Source organism: Engystomops pustulosus, chromosome 2 (genome assembly GCF_040894005.1).
Source record: "Engystomops pustulosus chromosome 2, aEngPut4.maternal, whole genome shotgun sequence".
NCBI classification, from domain to species: domain Eukaryota; kingdom Metazoa; phylum Chordata; class Amphibia; order Anura; family Leptodactylidae; genus Engystomops; species Engystomops pustulosus.
In genome coordinates, this window is record NC_092412.1 from 212,025,621 (window position 1) to 212,045,896 (window position 20,276).

General features: G+C 42.7%; 1 protein-coding gene across 1 annotated transcript in view; it reads left to right on the forward strand.

Moving 5' to 3' along the window:
* Nucleotides 1-13,837, forward strand: part of GDPD1 (glycerophosphodiester phosphodiesterase domain containing 1) — a 52,469-nt gene extending 38,632 nt beyond the window's left edge. The window contains exons 6-10 of the mRNA XM_072138012.1: nucleotides 3,100-3,189; nucleotides 6,882-7,015; nucleotides 8,167-8,226; nucleotides 8,760-8,811; nucleotides 10,223-13,837. Coding sequence (XP_071994113.1) covers nucleotides 3,100-3,189; nucleotides 6,882-7,015; nucleotides 8,167-8,226; nucleotides 8,760-8,811; nucleotides 10,223-10,345 — 459 coding nt within the window. The 3' untranslated portion in view covers nucleotides 10,346-13,837. The remainder of the gene's footprint in view (nucleotides 1-3,099; nucleotides 3,190-6,881; nucleotides 7,016-8,166; nucleotides 8,227-8,759; nucleotides 8,812-10,222) is intronic.
* The last annotated feature ends 6,439 nt before the right edge of the window (nucleotides 13,838-20,276 follow it).

Consider the following 20,276-nt stretch of genomic DNA (forward strand, 5'->3'; position numbering starts at 1 on the left):
AGAACAACTTCATTGCTAACACAAACTGTTTCTAAGAGATCTCTGCCACTTCCTTCCTATCTATTTGTCAGAAGAGATGTGACACTTGGGAGTCTCTATGCTGTTTGTTGATACCGTGCTTTTTCCTTGTCGGAGAATTCCCTCTGTCATCTGGGAGATGTAATGTATATCCGTTCGGCGGCCAGCACTCTGCTCCTGCCAGGCAGCACCATTAATTCCGCTTGTTTATTGGCTTTAAGTAACAGAAACAAATATGCAGGCCGCAGCTTTTGTCTGCATCAGCATCAGCGCGGAGGAAATTTAATGAAGGAGTCAGCAAATACAATACAATGATGGAGATCAAGATGGAGATCAACTCAGGTTACCGCTCTAAGTGGTTTGGAGAACAAACAAAGAAATAAGGCAGCCATATTTTGGGTTCATGTCCTGTTCGATGTAAAATGCATTGCACATAAACCCATGTTAGTGCATACATAGTGCATACAACCATCCATGTCATTCTATACTTCAGGACAAATTTCTCCGATGACATCCTGGTCTGATCATTGATATGTTGCAGTCTGTTTCATGACTTTAGGTTTTGAAAATGCTTTAAAGGACATCTACCACCAGGATGAAGGAATGTAAACCAAGCACTGACATACTTGTGTGTGCCCCCTCTGGCAGGATCTGCTCTTCGCTTAACCTCTTATGCGCTATATCACCTTCATTGAGTCATAATTCTGCCCATATTGTGAAGCATGTGCCAAGTATTAAAAGATGTAAACAGAACGAAAAAACAACAAGAGAGGACGGCGCCTCGTGTAATACTGTTGGGATCAATGGTTGGTGAGAGAAGAGAGTACTGCTCACCTGAAAGCACCTTGTTACAGTGCAGTTTGTAGCCCAACCTGGGGAAGGGTTCCGGATCGTATGGCTAGTTGAAGCCAATAGCAGGAGTAGATGGATGGTTTGTTCTAAGCAGCTCCCACAGCTCCAAAATACCCGGACCTCGAATAGAGGCCGGTGTAGACAGTGGAGTAAAAAACGGAAAAAACAGGAGAAAGAAGCTATCGTGGGGCGCTAGTAGGCCAAATCGTATCTACAACAGCGATAAATGGCTGGAAATAATCTGTATTGAAGATATTTTATTATATAAAACAACAAACAGTGATAAAAATAAAAGTCTAGGTAACGCGTTTCGGTTATAAAAACCTTCTTCAGACCAAAATAGACAGATAATACAACCGGCAGATAACCTGTATGTAGATAGATAAAAAATAGATACTTACAATAGCTGAAATTACATTATATGAATAGTTTGAAAGCAAGAATAATGCAATATAAGGAATAAGCAAATACATTGAGTAGCATCACATATAGATGTAAACAAAATTAGTGTATGATAAAATTACTGTCTCAAATACTTGAGACAGTAATTTTATCATACACTAATTTTGTTTACATCTATATGTGATGCTACTCAATGTATTTGCTTATTCCTTATATTGCATTATTCTTGCTTTCAAACTATTCATATAATGTAATTTCAGCTATTGTAAGTATCTATTTTTTATCTATCTACATACAGGTTATCTGCCGGTTGTATTATCTGTCTATTTTGGTCTGAAGAAGGTTTTTATAACCGAAACGCGTTACCTAGACTTTTATTTTTATCACTGTTTGTTGTTTTATATAATAAAATATCTTCAATACAGATTATTTCCAGCCATTTATCGCTGTTGTAGATACGATTTGGCCTACTAGCGCCCCACGATAGCTTCTTTCTCCTGTTTTTTCCGTTTTTTACTCCAAGTATTAAAAGAAACCTACCATGTGGAATCTACTATCAGAAGTAGATCTGATGGTAGATTCCTCCTGCCTGCATCTGCCCTAATCTGCAATTTAATAATCCTGTAACATAATTTAACTTGTTATTTTACTAATATGTAAATGAACTGCAGAGGCTACTGGGGCGTGTACTATCCTTGCCGGGGACTGGGAGCTAAGGCGACTCCACGCCCCAGTAGCCTCTGCAGTTAATTTACATATTACTAAAATAACATTTTTTAACAAGTTAGGTTAGGTTCCAGGATTATTAAATTACAGATCAGGACAGCTGCAGACAAGAGGAATTTATCATCAGATCTACTTCTGATAATAGATTCCACATGGTAGGTTTCCTTTAAAGCTCTACATAATGCATTGAACAATGATGGTAGAGAATGAAGGTGACAAACTGCTTGCTGGAGCACCAAGGGCCCTACAGTCCAAGAGGAAATTGATGTTGATAACCTCTCCTTAGTATACCTCAACAATTGGTCATGTCCCAAGCAAACAGTATCTGTCTTGTTACTCGGATCTTTAGCAACAAGAAAAAAAGTTTTGTACTGTGTTGCCATTGGAAGAAAATCATGTTGCTTTTGACAGGTCAAATAAAGCAACCCTATTGAGATTGTGATACCTTTTATTGGATAACTGATATATAAGATGTTACAAGCAAGCTTTCGGACAGCTAAGGTCCCTACACCAAGCTTGCTTGTAACATCTTATATATCAGCCATTAAAAGGTATCACTATCAATACTGTTATTTTATTTGATTTATTAAAAGCAACAGGAATCAGATCTTTAGCTTAATATTAGTTTGGCCCTGATCACAAAAGTGGTTAGCTAATACAGAACTTGCTTGAAATAATCTTATTTTAGTAAATATGAGTGAAGGTTTCTCAGCTTTGCAGTTATCCCATTACAACTATGAACTGAACAATCCACTGCCCACCATATCACACATACAAGCCTTGTGTTAAACCTCCACATACGTTCTTATTCTCCCATTACCCCCCATGATACTTCCTTTATAGAACTTCCATTATATTGCTTGGTGCATTCATGTGAATCCCTTGGAGTTCATCCTTGGATCGTTGCCTATGTTCTTCTGGTTTACATACTGATTTCAGAGAATTCTTTTTAGCTTCCCTGAATCCATCTATTAAAGTGAGAGGGAACAAATATAGTGGAAGGTAAATGCCCTGGGGTGCCATATTGTGCAGGAACCTTTTGGAAATGAAAGATGTGGGAGGAAATGTTCTGTTTAATGTGAGTTTTGTGTATTGCGGCAGGTCTCCGAGCTCGTAAGAAAATACAAGAGGGAACACCTGACTGTGTGGGGTAATGCTGACTACGAGATTGTACAGAAGTGCCATAAAGAGGTGAGGAAGAATTAACTGTGTACTGTACAAATTGTATGTATTACTGTGTGATATGTAGGGAGCGGCACGGCTGTATGGATACCTCAGGGGCACTCCCTGTTATTAAGGGTCCCCAGCTGATGGTACAGGGGAGGACTGTGATGGTCAATGCAGTCAGCCCAGGGACATATGTGAAAACCAATGATTCGATCTTGTGGTCCAGTAAACAACAGTAACAGTACAGTTGTCATATATAGCTTACGGTATTTGGTGGACTCCACACATATATAATAAATTGCTACAGTTTGATCAATGCAGTATAGGCTTAATATTTTTGCACTTACATACAACGAGAAGAAGATGGTGAACTCCGGCGGACCTGAGCGGGGATGTGACACATGCAGAAAACCGAGCGCACAATCTTAGTGAATCGCAGCACAGTGCATTGTCATTGGACAATGCAGTTTCAGGGACTCTGATGCCTCGGGTAAGTAAATTATTATTCAGTGACCATCAAAAGGATCTTTAAAAAATGTTAAAATACCAGAATGATATATAAGCAGGCATCTTATTTATAACTGGTCAGGTAATAAACAGTCTAAAAACTCTCAGGTGTGACAAGAGAGCTTTGGCTTGTGGCCACCAAGTCAGCGATAGGGGGTCATGAGGCTGGCATGGATAACACGACCACTTTTTAAGGTATTAAATCACTGTATTAATTTATAATCCTATTCTTTCTTTTCCATTATGGTATTTTGAAGTTTTTTCAGATCCTTTGATGACGGAACGCTCATTTTGGTGTCTTAAAAGTTGGAAATATTTTTTGGATACTGATTGTGGCAATGGCAATGGAAATGGCATCTATTTTTCCCTGTTAGCTCTACTTTTGGACATGTGGGATTTCCACCTTGCGTTGCTCAAACTAGTCTTTACTCAATATTGTACCAAAGAAATTTTAAAAATGAATGTCATATTTTGTGGCTGTAGGTGATATTTTTCACTGAAATCTTGTTTCTGTGATTTCCTACGATGTGGTGTTCTTTGACATTCATGCTTGATGCACCAACAGAAATCAGCCATAAGAACCATAAGATAAGATAAGATAATCCTTTATTAGTCCCACAGTGGGGAAATTCACAGCGTTACAGCAGCAGAGAGGGTACAGAGAGTGAAGTACAAACTATCACAACAATAATATTAGGGATAAATGAACAAAAAGAAAAGGGGGATAAAAAGACAAAAAAGAGACAAGCAATGATCGGCAGTTTGATGTTTAGTCTGTGGATGGGACCTGCAGGGACTGGTTAGGTGGGGGGCGCAGGTTACTTCTGTTTGGGCCTTGTTTGTTGAACAGCCTGATGGCAGCGGGGAGGAAGGACTTACGATAACGCTCCCTCTCACACTTGGGGTGAAGCAGTCGGTCACTGAAGGTGCTCCCCAATGCCACCACAGTCTCATGCAAGGGATGGGAGCTATTCTCCAGAATAGACCTCAACTTACACAGTGTCCTCCTCTCAGCTACCCCCTGCACTGTGTCAAGAGGACCCCCCAGGACAGAACTGGCTTTCCTAATCAGTTTGTCCAGTCTGCTCCTCTCCCTCGCTGAGATGCTGCTTCCCCAACAGACTATGCCAAAGAAGAAGGCTGGTGCCACTACAGAGTTGAAGAAGGTCTTAAGAAGAGCCCCCCGCACTCCGAATGCCCTCAGCCTCCTCAGCAGGTGTAGCCGGCTCTGACCCCTCCTGTGAAGTGCGTTTATGTTCTCTGCCCACTCCAGTTTATTGTTGAGGAGGACACCCAAGTACTTATAGGACTTCACTGCCTCAATGTCTGTCCCATGGATAACCACCGGTTGAGAAGGAGGACTGTGCTTACGAAAGATCCATAGTCATAAGGACAAGGTACTCATTGCTGTTTAGGCCCAAGTAGTTGTCACCTACAGCCCACAACTGGAGGTCCTATGTAATGCTGTCTGGGAGTTTCAACCAGTTCTTCATAAAGATACAAGACTAAAGGAAGTATTCCCTCTCCTTTCCTTCCGTCAAACACCAAATCTGAAACAATTAGTTGTCTGAAGTGTCCTGAAGCACCCATCCGAAACTAGCACCTCACCCTGTCTGCAAAACAGGTAGGCACTTTCACCCGTCTGACAATGTACATGTACCACAATCACAGCAGATGTCCCAAAATGTCCCACAATGGGCCTCAATGCCGAAGAAACGGGTCCTAGACTTCATCAACGCACAAACTCACAATGATCTGATATTAACAACAGAAGGAGAGATCTCCTAGCGGCCGCACATTTCTCCACAGAGTCTGCCATAGACAACTAGTATTCTCGGAAGCTCACCATCAAATACACTCAGCCTCAAAAAGGTATCGCCTGGTTTCTTCACTCTTCTGCTAACACAATACAAGTCTACACTATGATGAAATTTCAAGTCTGTATGCACTTTAACAGGATAAAAATAATTCTTTATTTATATAGAGCCTACAGATTACGCAGCGCTGCACAGAGCTGCCAAATCAGTCCCTGTCCCCATGGGGCTCACAATCTAATCAACCTACCAGTTTGTTTTGGAGTGTGGGAGGACCCGGAGGAAACCCACGCAAACACAGAGAGAACATACAAACTTTTTGCAGATGTTGACCTGTGTGGGACTTGAAACCAGGACCCCAGCGCTGCAAGGCTGTAGTGCTAACTACTGAGCCACCGTGGGATTTCTGTGTAATGCTTATTATCAATGATGGTTACCATAAGCCATACCATAATGTTCTTATTATCACAGGGATTGCTGCTTTTACTCTGGTCTTGCTGCTTTTTCCTCTTTACTGGAAGTTTCTCAAAGTAAACTTGTTGTAATACTTTCTTTAACATGAACATTTATTGAGGCCGGAAAGGTTATCCAGGTTTTAGACCTTGATCAGTTATTCTTAGGTTAGGTCAGTTTCACATCAGCAGGGATATGACACTGGAACCCCCACAATCCCCAGACCCTCTTCATAGGCCCGTGACACCACATTCATTGTATGGCCTGCGTGCAGCTCAGTCCCATTAAAGTGAATAGGTGTGAAATCCAATACACAGCCGCTGCACTATGTATGACTGTGTGCTGGGTAGGAACTGAAGAGACATCAGTGTTCCGCTGAGAGATGTAGTCTTTTCATTTCACTACTTCTGGACAACTTCTTCCTAGATTTTGCCTCGAATATCACTATCTTCATAGCAGAAATAGTGTTTTTCCCATTTAAGAATATCCCCAGCACCATCTGCTGGTCAAGTTACTGTAGTGCAAGTGCCAAGGCCGATTTGCTGTAGATTCAGCGACCTATGTTTGTTAGTGTATTGTGCATTTAACTACCTTAGGTAAAAATTAGTGATGAGCTGAACCGGTGAAATTTGGGTTTGGCTGGGTTAATAATCAAATCCTGCTGAGGAGTTTGCCAGTTAACGCCCATAATCATTGCCAGCACCAATCTCGGGTGTTTACCGAGGGTGGAGGAAGGAATTGGTGTTCTTATGATGTTTGGGGTCGGGCCCAGGAGACCTGAACCCTGCAAAGTTTGTTACAATCTGGGTCTGTTTTAACACTACTTAAAATTCTTACAGCTGTCACTCCTCACCTGATTTTACGACTGAATTCTAATGTATTTTTTTGCTCTCTCTGTGCATATCTAAGTGATATAATGCAATATTTCTGTTGTTATTTTAGAACTGCAAAATCCCACTACTTTTCTGCTTTCAACGGGTTCTGCTCCTGGTTGGACTCTTCTATACAGGACTCCTGCCCTTCTTTCCAATACGGGAACAATTCTTAGAAATTCCAATGCCTTCTATTATCATGAAGTAAGAAATATTAATATTGTCTCTTTATTAGGTTGTTCCTCCAGTTTACTAGCAATTTTTTTTTATTGTTTATGATGTGTACCAGTCATCTATCTGTATCCCAATACATATTAAGGAAAGCTCTGCCATGTGAACGACTTATAAACATGCATGCTCGGCAGATTTATTACAATTGAAAAGGGGGAATTAGCTGCTTTAAGCCATCAGCTACTTATCTCCCTTAGAAACAAGGGATTAGGCATGTTAGGTGTAGTCTGTTCTTGGGGGACCATTTAGCCATTCAGTTTTCCCTGAAATTCATGGGATGTGTACTCTGCCCTTTGGACCTCTACCTACCTAGAGGCTTTATCTTGGGATATTCCAAATATTTTTAAGATTGGAAAACCCTTTTAAAGGAGTTGTCCAGCTGTTAGTTTCTTGTTAGGGTGTAAATACATGGTGTGTCCATGACACGGCCTGGATGTAGTTGAGCTGCGACCTCACTTTTTTATTACTCCAATTAACACATTGTGGTGATAATTTATTACAAAATTAATATCTAGTGACTGTTTCATCTTGTCAGTACATGAGATAGTTTTGTAATAAATTTTCATCAAAAAGCACTAATTGGATGTGGCTGACCATAACGTGCACCATATTTTTGGACCATTATTATATTGAATAGATAGAATGATGGAATCTTTCTCACCAATTCAGGCTACTCTGATTTCCTGTAACGTGACAAGGGTGACATCAGCAGATGTTCCACTTACAGGCCCCATCAGCAGTTGTAATAGTCCTGGACGCCTCGGGCTACGCCACAAGAGCACCTCAGAGCGGTTTGTCTTTTAGTTTATTCGCCCCCACATCCCACTCATACTCACCAGGGGGAAGGAATAAATTATAAGACAATGTGCTTTGACTTCGGTGACATAGCCGGAGTGCCCCAGACAGGATAGCATAATTTTTATAACTCAATATTCCTGGAATCACGGCATATACAGTTCTAATAAAGGAAGTCCTGAGTAGCATAGGAACTGCTTAGTAGGACACAGTAATCTGATGGTAGATGTCCTCTAAAGTACTCTTGTAGTGAGCAGTGTACTGTGCAAAAGGAATTACATTTTCATTACATGTCAACTAATTCTTCTGCATTTCGATTCTTCCCATAGGCTGAAAGATCCCTCAAAAATGAGCAAAAGTCACAAGTTTGTCGTGTGGCTGGCAGACGCGTAAGCAGTGCTTTAATTTTATTTCTTTAAGGGATTGCCAAGGATTTAAACAAACATACATAAAAACCACACAAAAGACTGAGGCCTAACAGTGTGGATCAGTCAGCCTGTAACACCGCCATTTCCACCAGCATACCCATCTCAAAATTTCTTGTAGCGCCTTATAAAGAGGAGTCAGGAAGGGGGGGAACCCCATCTATGGATTCCATATAGAATGATAAACTAATGGTGATCTAGGGTAATTGCAGAATGTAATTACTCCATTCCTGGATCTGAAAAACTGAAAGTGTGAACGCACCCTGAGAACCTACCCCTATGTTATTGGGTAGGTACAGGGCCACTTTCACTGCCTCAGGTTTTGTGATATAGACTATGAGAATTAAAACTGAAAAAGTTAAGTGGGGGGAATCTTAATACTAGAGTATAAAAACGACATTCTACAGAATTGTGTGCCAGGTTCATGACTAGTGAGGATTCAGGAACTAGGGCATCATTTTTACATGTTTTGACATAATTCATTTTATTTGTTGCAGATTGATTATGAGAAAGTGCCTATTTGAGCATCTGAAAGCTCGAGGGATTCAGGTCAGTCTAAATATAATACCATTATATGTGTGTATATACATCAATAGATAAATAACACTTCTTACATGAAAGGTTTTTTTTCATCTAAATTTACTCTTTCAGTCTTTTTGGGCTACTCTTCAAAATTACAGTACTGTCACTATACACAACATGCTGAGTGTCCTCCCATTATTTCACAGCCGCAGTCCATCCTTCAATTCAAAACATAATCTTTATTTTTATCCCGGGGTGTGTCTATGTTTGCTTTTCTGTAAATGAAAGATTACTTCACCCTTGGCTAGTATGAGCTTATTTGCTTATTTACTTATAAGGACCAAAACCTGAACAGGTGGATAGATTTAAAAGAAAAAAAAATGATCAATGATACAAAGAGAGAAAAAATATCTATATCATTCAGAATTGGACATGGTCCTCTTTAAAGGAAACCTACCATTTCAAATGGTAGGTTTAAGCTGTAAACACCGAGCACCAGCTCAGGGTGAGCTGGTGCCGGTGCTTAGTTTCGTTAGTGTTAAAACCGTGGTATCGCGGTTTTAACACTTTGTAAACTTTATAGCAGAAGGCGCTGCGCGCGACCGTGCGCACGCAGCGCCGAAGCAGTTTATGCTATAAAGTTTATGCTATAAAGTTTTAACGAAACTAAGCACCGGCACCAGTTTCCTTTAAAGGAAATCTACAATGAAATATCCAGCACGATAAACCAGGGACGCTTACTCATAGATCCAGGCACCGTGACTTTGATAATCTTCTTATATTTATTATCCATGACCTCCTTACTTCTAAAAATCTAAACCCCTTTGTGTTGCAACTTGACAGGCTGTTACACTGTGCAGGAGCACTTCCCCTCCTACTGTGTGCTAAAACTTCCTCTCCTGCAATAAGACTACATGAAGCTGGGGGCAGTTCTGAGGGTGCAGAGGGGAGAATGGTCATACATCCTGTGAAGCTGCAGCATGGAGGGGCTTCCCAGGAACCCTTCAGGCTCCGTAGAGTAGTTATAAAAGTTGATTTTAGAAGGAAGGAGGCCATGGATAACAAATAAATGAAGATTACCACAGTCTGGATCTATGAAAAAATGTCCCTCTTTTGCAATGCTTGATTTTTGATGGTAGATTTAAAGGGAATTAAGAGGTCTACCACCTGACAACCCCACAATCAGCTTTTTGGCCTCCTCCATCAATGGAACCCATAAAGAACTTAATTGGAGCTGAGATGTAGTAACCTGGTTTGGCCACTACATGAAGAATGGAGCTGCACACTTTATAAAACTAGCAGTAAAGGCAGATAAAAAACACATGATCATGGAGGTTCGGGGTCTTGGACCCCCACCCTAGAAAACCAAACTTTTACCACATAGGACTAGAACCTGTTGCTCAAATGATATATTATTAACTCTTTGTGTTATTTCTAGGTTTACATTTGGGTGCTAAACAATGAAGAAGAATATAAAAGGGCCTTTGAATTGGGTGCCACCGGTGTAATGACGGATTATCCTACACGACTGAAGGAGTTTCTGGAGCATTACTCCCTCTGAGCGACATTACTGTACAATAAGGTCATCATACCTCATGCACGGCCGTCTAGTAAATACTTAGATACTTATACATATGTATTTAAGGGGATATTTTATAGTTTACATTTGTAAATAGTTGTAAGAAAATCAAGACAGAACCACTATACTGTAAAGTCAACAGCTTTCCCCATGGACTTTGGAATGTACACAGTATTTCCTTATTGTAAATCATCATCTAGAAGTAGAGTGGATTTATTGCAGGGGGGGATGGGCACCGATGACGGATGTTGGCTTCTATAAAAGGGATCTCCAGAAGGAAATAACTGTATTGTAGTATCCCCCTATAAAATCAGTTCAAAGTAGACCCCAGTGGCACCCAAATGACCTACTTATCATTTGGGTGCCTAGACAGAGTAGATGGTGCTCCTATCCTAAAAAAAAGGTCTAAATCGTTGAGCAGTGGGGCAAAGCTACATTTATAAACTGATACATTTGAAAAAGTCACATAAATTGAGAGATAAACTAAAGCTGGGTTCACATTTAGTTCTTGGTACAACATATACTTGGAGAAAGCTCCGGACCCATTGCCATATACTGGGAGACTGATGATTAGTTGTCGCCTCTGACTGGTATGTGACGCATCCTGCTCCCTCTGGCTAAGTGACGTGTAGGCTAAGCGGAGGCAATAAAAGCCTATCACGGGCAGATGGAACGTATTGTAACCCTCACCCCAGCGAATATGTGTCCATATAAGGACAGTGACATCAGTGGGGGAAACACCCCTACTGCTGCCGTTGTTCAATCTTTCCCCTCATTCAGTAGGAGGAGGAGTCACCAGGCGACGTATCCCACCGTATAAACACACAGGGGATACGTCTGTGCCATATGCCGTAAGGACATGTCAGGAGTCCGCCCCAAGGTGTCCTCACTACTTATGGCAAAAAAAAATGTGAACCTAGTCTAACTATAACCCTCCCTCCCATGTATACATGCGGGGAAAAAATTGATAGGAAAATGTGCTTAAAGGAAGCCAACCACCTGAAAAACATAAAAAACCTATTAATACTCAACCCCGCTCCTATTCACCTTAATCCCGGTGCTGTCCTTCGCAAGTCTTGACACGCCAGGATCACCTAGATAAGAAAGGTATAATTAGCAGCATGGAATTCTAGAACAAGATGACCAGCGCTCTGGGCTGCTAATATGCAAATCCTCGCCACCTCCCTCTCCCATACTGGGAGCATGGGCGTGCAAGGTGACGTCATGCGAGAGGTGTGAATTCATGCATGACGTCACCTTCCTCTCCCAGCACGGGGGAGAGAAGTGCGAGGGGGTACATAATTAGCAGCCCAGAGCGCCGGACATCTTGTCCCTGCTCTCTGGACTGCTAATTATAAGTTTCTTTTCTAGGTGATCCCGGTGTGTCAAGATTAGCGACGGACAGCGCCAGGGCCAAGATGGACGTGAGTAGTTATAGGTATTTTAATGTTTTTCAGGTGGTTTGTTTCCTTTAAAACACGAATAATAAATCCCCCCCCTCACCTCCCCCCACCAATGTGTATGCTCGCATCGCTAAACTCTTATACTTCTGGAGGATCCCTTTTAGACCTCTCTGTATGTTAGGTCCAAGTATATTTATGAGTAAGCAACATCCTATAATATGAGTAAGAATAGCAAGTAATTAGTAATATAGTCAATGTTTCCCATCAGTTCCAGATTTACTGCCGGCCAGCAGTATGTGGCGACACATAAAAATACCCGTCACTTTATACTGACACTTCTCTTCGCCTTATAATATTTGTGCTTGGTTTTATTTAGCGACTGTGATAGTTTTATATAGCTCAGAGCTGCATGTAGCCTACAGATGGTGACATCTCATGGGTTACTGTGACTTTGATGAAAACTTGGTATTTAAAGTTTTACATATTTTAACCTATGTTTTCCTAAAATGCCATTGACTTCCACCTCCTTTCACTTCTACGCTGGGATCATGCGTCCCATACAGTCTATAGACCCATTACCAGCATGGACTATAGATATTTTGTGTGTCATTTCTTAATCTTCATAGTATGTATGTGTAACAACCATTTGTGATAGGATATTAGGATTGTAGCACATACATGGTCCTGCCTTCTCCTATATCCCATATTACCGGTGTAATTTAAATGTATATTTGTAAATTGAATTTACCCAAAGATATTTAAAGAGTGCCTCCACCTTCTGTTTCCAACATGATGCTGCATATTCACAGAATTCTTTGTGACATATGCCAATTTCCTCATTGCTTTCATTTTATATTAGCAGGTTAAAAACTTTGAAGCCGGGACCCTACTGACAGCTCCAAACAAAGCGGATGCATCTACTATGTTTTGCTACATAGTATATGGCCAGCTTAAAGGGATTGCCCAGTCACCACAAGTTATCTAGTATACAAAACAGGATAGAGCCTAATTTGCTGATCAGTTATGTAATATAAAAAGCAGCATAGGGTATAACTTGCTGATCAATGGGGGGGGGGGCATTTGTGTGACCCCTATGGATCAAGAGAACATAGTTGATTGCACCCCCATTGTACAACAATAACTGGAGCGGCCGGGCATACATGGTGCTGCCACTAGATTCAATGCCAAGGGCACTCCACCAGCGCCATAGAGATGAATAGAGCAGCAATTGCGACTATTTCAGGGCTTCTACGCCAGTTTTCTGGTGTAGAAACTCTGATAAATGCTCACCTGCACATCACCGCCACCACTCCATCATACACACTGCAGAGCATCTCAGCTGCACATCACCGCCACCACTCCATCATACACGCTGCAGAGCATCTCACCCGCACATCACCACCAGCACTCCATCATACACACTGCAGAGCATCTCACCCGCACATCACCACCAGCACTCCATTATACACACTGCAGAGCATCTCACCCGCACATCACCACCAGCACTCCATTATACACACTGCAGAGCATCTCACCCGCACATCACCGCCACCACTCCATCATACACACTGCAGAGCATCTCACCTGCACATCACCGCCACCACTCCATCATACACGCTGCAGAGCATCTCACCCGCACATCACCACCAGCACTCCATCATACACACTGCAGAGCATCTCACCCGCACATCACCACCAGCACTCCATTATACACACTGCAGAGCATCTCACCCGCACATCACCACCAGCACTCCATTATACACACTGCAGAGCATCTCACCCGCACATCACCGCCACCACTCCATCATACACACTGCAGAGCATCTCACCTGTACATCACCACCACCACTCCATCATATACACTGCAGAGCATCTCACCTGTACATCACCACCAGCACTCCATTATACATACTGCAGAGCATCTCACCCGCACATCACCACCAGCACTCCATCATACACACTGCAGAGCATCTCACCCACACATCACCACCACCACTTCCCCATACACACTGCAGAGCATCACACCCACACATCACCGCCACCACTCCATCAAACACACTGCAGAACATCTCACCTGCACATCACCACCACTCCACCATACACACTGCAGAACATCTCACCTGCACATCACCGCCACCGCTCCATCATACACACTGCAGAGCATCTCACCCGCACATCACCAGCACCACTCCATCATACACCCAAGCACTGATCTTCCAATAGAGAATCCCAGCGATCATGTTTTGCAGTGCAGTTACTATCAGACACATTTCTTTTATTATTATGGCTCTTTTACATGAAGGTACTCATAAGTTAAAGCCTGACCTTTAGGACAAATCTGACCCTTTATTATTAACGGTTACTGAAAAAATGACTGATAATTATATTTTTAACAAATGCAGATAGAATGACAAAACCTTTAATAGGTGTTTCTAGGTTTATAAAGTTATCGGAAAATACTGTTTGGACTTGTGTTATATAATGTAATGAGGAATTTGTTGCGTTTGAATGTCAATTATTGTATAAAGCAGATAATCCGGGATACACAGCCAAGGAATACGTCCTATGATGTAAGATCTCTAAACTGCATACATTAAGAATGGGGGGTATTTATTTTGTAACCTGGTAGAATTTTTCTCTTCCCGCCATGTTGTGCATGTGTCTACAATGTTCCAGGGCTCATTACATGACGTGTAACTGGAGATTGCTCACCATCGCCTTTACCAGCATGCCGTTATTCCTATTCATTCTGTGTCCTCATTTCTCATGGATCCGTGCCTATAGATCTAAACCATCGCTATGAGGGATTCTTGCTGATATTGAAAAGCCATGAAATATGTAAAAACAACAGCAAGGAATTCGCCCGGCCTGCAAAATGTCTTCACTCTGTACCAATGGTTATCTCTGGGGAAAATTCTGTAATAAAAACTTTTATACATAAAACGTGTCAACTTCTTTATTGATAAACGTGCTGCGATTTCCATAGACTACGGCCCGGATATAGCACTTTATATACCACTGCCAGAACTTAATGTCCTATCTGAAGGGAGCATGTTATAAAGCAGGAATAGGCAAGCAGATTATACACATTGTCCTATCCGCAGATAGCATGTTATAGAGTAGGAGGACTCAAGCAGATTGTACATAGTGTCCTATCTGCAGGCAGCATGTTATAGAGCAGGAGGAGCCGAGCAGATAGTACATTGTGTCCTATCTGCAGACAGCATGTTATAGAGTAGGAGGAGCCAAGCAGATTGTACGTAGTGTCCTATCTGCAGGCAGCATGTTATAGAGTAGGAGGAGCCAAGCAGATTGTACGTAGTGTCCTATCTGCAGGCAGCATGTTATAGAGTAGGAGGAGCCAAGCAGATTGTACGTAGTGTCCTATCTGCAGGCAGCATGTTATAGAGTAGGAGGAGCCAAGCAGATTGTACGTAGTGTCCTATCTGCAGGCAGCATGTTATAGAGTAGGAGGAGCCAAGCAGATTGTACGTAGTGTCCTATCTGCAGGCAGCATGTTATAGAGCAGGAGGAGCCGAGCAGATCTTGCATATTGTCCTTTCTGTCCTTCATGTTGGGTGGATTACGACATATGGCACAGACATGCCCGGGGACTCCTCTTCTCCCCGAATGTCATGTACTGGGTGTTTCCACAGTGTGTCCAAATAGCATTCCAGAGTGTTGTTTGCCGGCCCTTAGACCCTAAACAATAGCTGTCCCATGTTGGCAGCTCATTACTTTAGATAGTAGAAGGTTGTCTTGAGCTCTAGGGATATTTATTGGTTGTATCATTTCAGTTATGTCAAAATCTCTCACAATTGTCATATTTTACAATTTTCTCCAAATTTAAGACTTTTTCTAACCCACTCAACTGACTTTTCACTTCAGACATCATTGGATATAATGCTGGCAATGCTAAGGATTACAGAATAAGCTGATGGAGTAAGTACTACAGTGTTGACCTTGGAAGATTTCCTACAATGTGGAGAAGAAGATTATGGCTCCAGTAGGGGTGTGGTGACCAAGAATGGCATGCAGAAGGCTTAGCATGCGGAAGGCGGGATGGTTCACTGCATGGGGTGACATTTACTGATTCTGGGGGTGACATCCCTGCTGGTGACATTATTGCAGACATGAACAAATGCATGTAATGACATCACAGGAATAATGATGTTACAGGTGGGTGATGTACTTGTTAGCAACATCCATGACCACGCCTTATGTTTCCCTTTTAAGGTTGTAAGTATAATTATATAATAATATATTACTAAGTATAATTTAATATAACCACCCAGAACAGGAGATGGTGTTACAAGTGGAGACTAGGTTGGCAGGGATGTCACAAGGGTTGCTATTCCTGTAATTTTAGTGGGAAACCAGAGTGGCTTTAGGGAGCCAGGTGACAGCAGAACATCACAGGTTTGGTGACACCATGCCTGCTGATATCAACATGAATTTTGGCCCTCTATGTTGTGTGTTGTCCCTCTATGTTGTGTGTTGTCCATCTATGTTGTGTGTTGGCCCTCTATGTTGTGTGATGGCCCTCTATGTTGTGTATTGGCCCTCTATGTTGTGTGTTGGCCCTCTATATTGTGTGTTGTCCCTCTTTGTTGTGTGTTGTCCATATATGTTGTGTGATGGCCCTCTGTGTTGTGTGTTGGCCCTCTATGTTGTGTGTTGTGTTGTCCATCTATGTTGTGTGTTGTCCCTCTATGTTGTGAGATGGCCCTCTATGTTGTGTGATGGCCGTCTATGTTGTGTGTTGTGTTGTCCATCTATGTTGTGTGATGGCCCTCTATGTTGTGTGATGGCCCTCTATGTTGTGTGTTGTGTTGTCCATCTATGTTGTTGGCCCTCTATGTTGTGTGATGGCCCTCTATGTTGTGTGATGGCCCTCTATGTTGTGTGATGGCCCTCTATCTTGTGTGATGGCCCTCTATGTTGTGTGATGGCCCTCTATCTTGTGTGATGGCCCTCTATGTTGTGTGTTGTGTTGTCCATCTATGTTGTTGGCCCTCTATGTTGTGTGATGGCCCTCTATCTTGTGTGATGGCCCTCTATGTTGTGTGATGACCCTCTATGTTGTGTGATGGCCCTCTATGTTGTGTGATGGCCCTCTATCTTGTGTGATGGCCCTCTATGTTTTGTGTTGGCCCTCTATGTTGTGTGATGACCCTCTATGTTATGTGTTGTGTTGTCCCTCTATGTTGTGTGTTGTGTTGTCCATCTATGTTGTTGGCCCTCTATGTTGTGTGATGACCCTCTATCTTGTGTGATGGCCCTCTATGTTGTGTGTTGTCCATCTATGTTGTGTGATGACCCTCTATCTTGTGTGATGGCCCTCTATGTTGTGTGATGGCCCTCTATGTTGTGTGTTGTGTTGTCCCTCTATGTTGTGTGTTGTGTTGTCCATCTATGTTGTTGGCCCTCTATGTTGTGTGATGGCCCTCTATCTTGTGTGTTGGCCCTCTATGTTGTGTGTTGTGTTGTCCATCTATGTTGTTGGCCCTCTATGTTGTGTGATGGCCCTCTATGTTGTGTGTTGTGTTGTCCATCTATGTTGTTGGCCCTCTATGTTTTGTGTTGGCCCTCTATGTTGTGTGATGGCCCTTTATGTTGTGTGTTGTGTTGTCCCTCTATGTTGTGTGTTGTGTTGTCCATCTATGTTGTTGGCCCTCTATGTTGTGTGATGGCCCTTTATGTTGTGTGTTGTGTTGGCCCTCTATGTTGTTGGCCCTCTATGTTGTTGGCCCTCTATGTTGTTGGCCCTCTATGTTGTGTGATGGCCCTCTATCTTGTGTGATGGCCCTCTATGTTGTGTGTTGTGTTGTCCCTCTATGTTGTGTGTTGTGTTGTCCATCTATGTTGTTGGCCCTCTATCTTGTGTGATGGCCCTCTATGTTGTGTGTTGTGTTGTCCCTCTATGTTGTGTGTTGTGTTGTCCATCTATGTTGTTGGCCCTCTATGTTGTGTGATGGCCCTCTATCTTGTGTGATGGCCCTCTATGTTGTGTGTTGTGTTGTCCATCTATGTTGTTGGCCCTCTATGTTGTGTGATGACCCTCTATCTTGTGTGATGGCCCTCTATGTTGTGTGTTGTCCATCTATGTTGTGTGATGACCCTCTATCTTGTGTGATGGCCCTCTATGTTGTGTGATGGCCCTCTATGTTGTGTGTTGTGTTGTCCCTCTATGTTGTGTGTTGTGTTGTCCATCTATGTTGTTGGCCCTCTATGTTGTGTGATGGCCCTCTATCTTGTGTGATGGCCCTCTATGTTGTGTGTTGTCCCTCTATGTTGTGTGTTGTGTTGTCCCTCTATGTTGTGTGTTGTGTTGTCCATCTATGTTGTTGGCCCTCTATGTTGTGTGATGACCCTCTATCTTGTGTGATGGCCCTGTATGTTGTGTGTTGTGTTGTCCCTCTGTGTTGTGTGTTGTGTTGTCCATCTATGTTGTTGGCCCTCTATGTTGTGTGATGGCCCTCTATGTTGTGTGTTGTGTTGTCCATCTATGTTGTTGGCCCTCTATGTTGTGTGATGACCCTCTATCTTGTGTGATGGCCCTCTATGTTTTGTGTTGGCCCTTTATGTTGTGTGTTGTGTTGGCCCTCTATGTTGTGTGTTGTGTTGTCCATCTATGTTGTTGGCCCTCTATGTTGTGTGATGGCCCTCTATGTTGTGTGTTGTGTTGTCCCTCTATGTTGTGTGTTGTGTTGTCCATCTATGTTGTTGGCCCTCTATGTTGTGTGATGGCCCTCTATGTTGTGTGATGGCCCTCTATGTTTTGTGTTGGCCCTCTATGTTGTGTGATGGCCCTCTATGTTATGTGTTGTGTTGTCCATCTATGTTGTTGGCCCTCTATGTTGTGTGATGGCCCTCTATCTTGTGTGATGGCCCTCTATGTTGTGTGTTGTGTTGTCCATCTATGTTGTTGGCCCTCTATGTTGTGTGATGGCCCTCTATGTTGTGTGATGGCCCTCTATGTTGTGTGTTGTGTTGTCCATCTATGTTGTTGGCCCTCGATGTTGTGTGATGGCCCTCTATGTTGTGTGATGGCCCTCTATCTTGTGTGATGGCCCTCTATGTTGTGTGATGGCCCTCTATGTTGTGTGATGGCCCTCTATGTTGTGTGTTGTGTTGTCCCTCTATGTTGTGTGTTGTGTTGTCCATCTATGTTGTTGGCCCTCTATGTTGTGTGATGGCCCTCTATGTTGTGTGTTGTCCCTCTATGTTGTGTGTTGTGTTGTCCCTCTATGTTGTGTGTTGTGTTGTCCATCTATGTTGTTGGCCCTCTATGTTGTGTGATGACCCTCTATCTTGTGTGATGGCCCTGTATGTTGTGTGTTGTGTTGTCCCTCTGTGTTGTGTGTTGTGTTGTCCATCTATGTTGTTGGCCCTCTATGTTGTGTGATGGCCCTCTATGTTGTGTGTTGTGTTGTCCATCTATGTTGTTGGCCCTCTATGTTGTGTGATGACCCTCTATCTTGTGTGATGGCCCTCTATGTTTTGTGTTGGCCCTTTATGTTGTGTGTTGTGTTGGCCCTCTATGTTGTGTGTTGTGTTGTCCATCTATGTTGTTGGCCCTCTATGTTGTGTGATGGCCCTCTATGTTGTGTGTTGTGTTGTCCCTCTATGTTGTGTGTTGTGTTGTCCATCTATGTTGTTGGCCCTCTATGTTGTGTGATGGCCCTCTATGTTGTGTGATGGCCCTCTATGTTTTGTGTTGGCCCTCTATGTTGTGTGATGGCCCTCTATGTTATGTGTTGTGTTGTCCATCTATGTTGTTGGCCCTCTATGTTGTGTGATGGCCCTCTATCTTGTGTGATGGCCCTCTATGTTGTGTGTTGTGTTGTCCATCTATGTTGTTGGCCCTCTATGTTGTGTGATGGCCCTCTATGTTGTGTGATGGCCCTCTATGTTGTGTGTTGTGTTGTCCATCTATGTTGTTGGCCCTCGATGTTGTGTGATGGCCCTCTATGTTGTGTGATGGCCCTCTATCTTGTGTGATGGCCCTCTATGTTGTGTGATGGCCCTCTATGTTGTGTGATGGCCCTCTATGTTGTGTGTTGTGTTGTCCCTCTATGTTGTGTGTTGTGTTGTCCATCTATGTTGTTGGCCCTCTATGTTGTGTGATGGCCCTCTATGTTGTGTGTTGTGTTGTCCCTCTATGTTGTGTGTTGTGTTGTCCATCTATGTTGTTGGCCCTCTATGTTGTGTGATGGCCCTCTATGTTGTGTGTTGTGTTGTCCCTCTATGTTGTGTGTTGTGTTGTCCATCTATGTTGTTGGCCCTCTATGTTGTGTGATGGCCCTCTATCTTGTGTGATGGCCCTCTATGTTGTGTGTTGTGTTGTCCATCTATGTTGTTGGCCCTCTATGTTGTGTGATGGCCCTGTATGTTGTGTGTTGTGTTGTCCCTCTATGTTGTGTGTTGTGTTGTCCATCTATGTTGTTGGCCCTCTATGTTGTGTGATGGCCCTCTATGTTGTGTGTTGTGATGGCCCTCTATGTTGT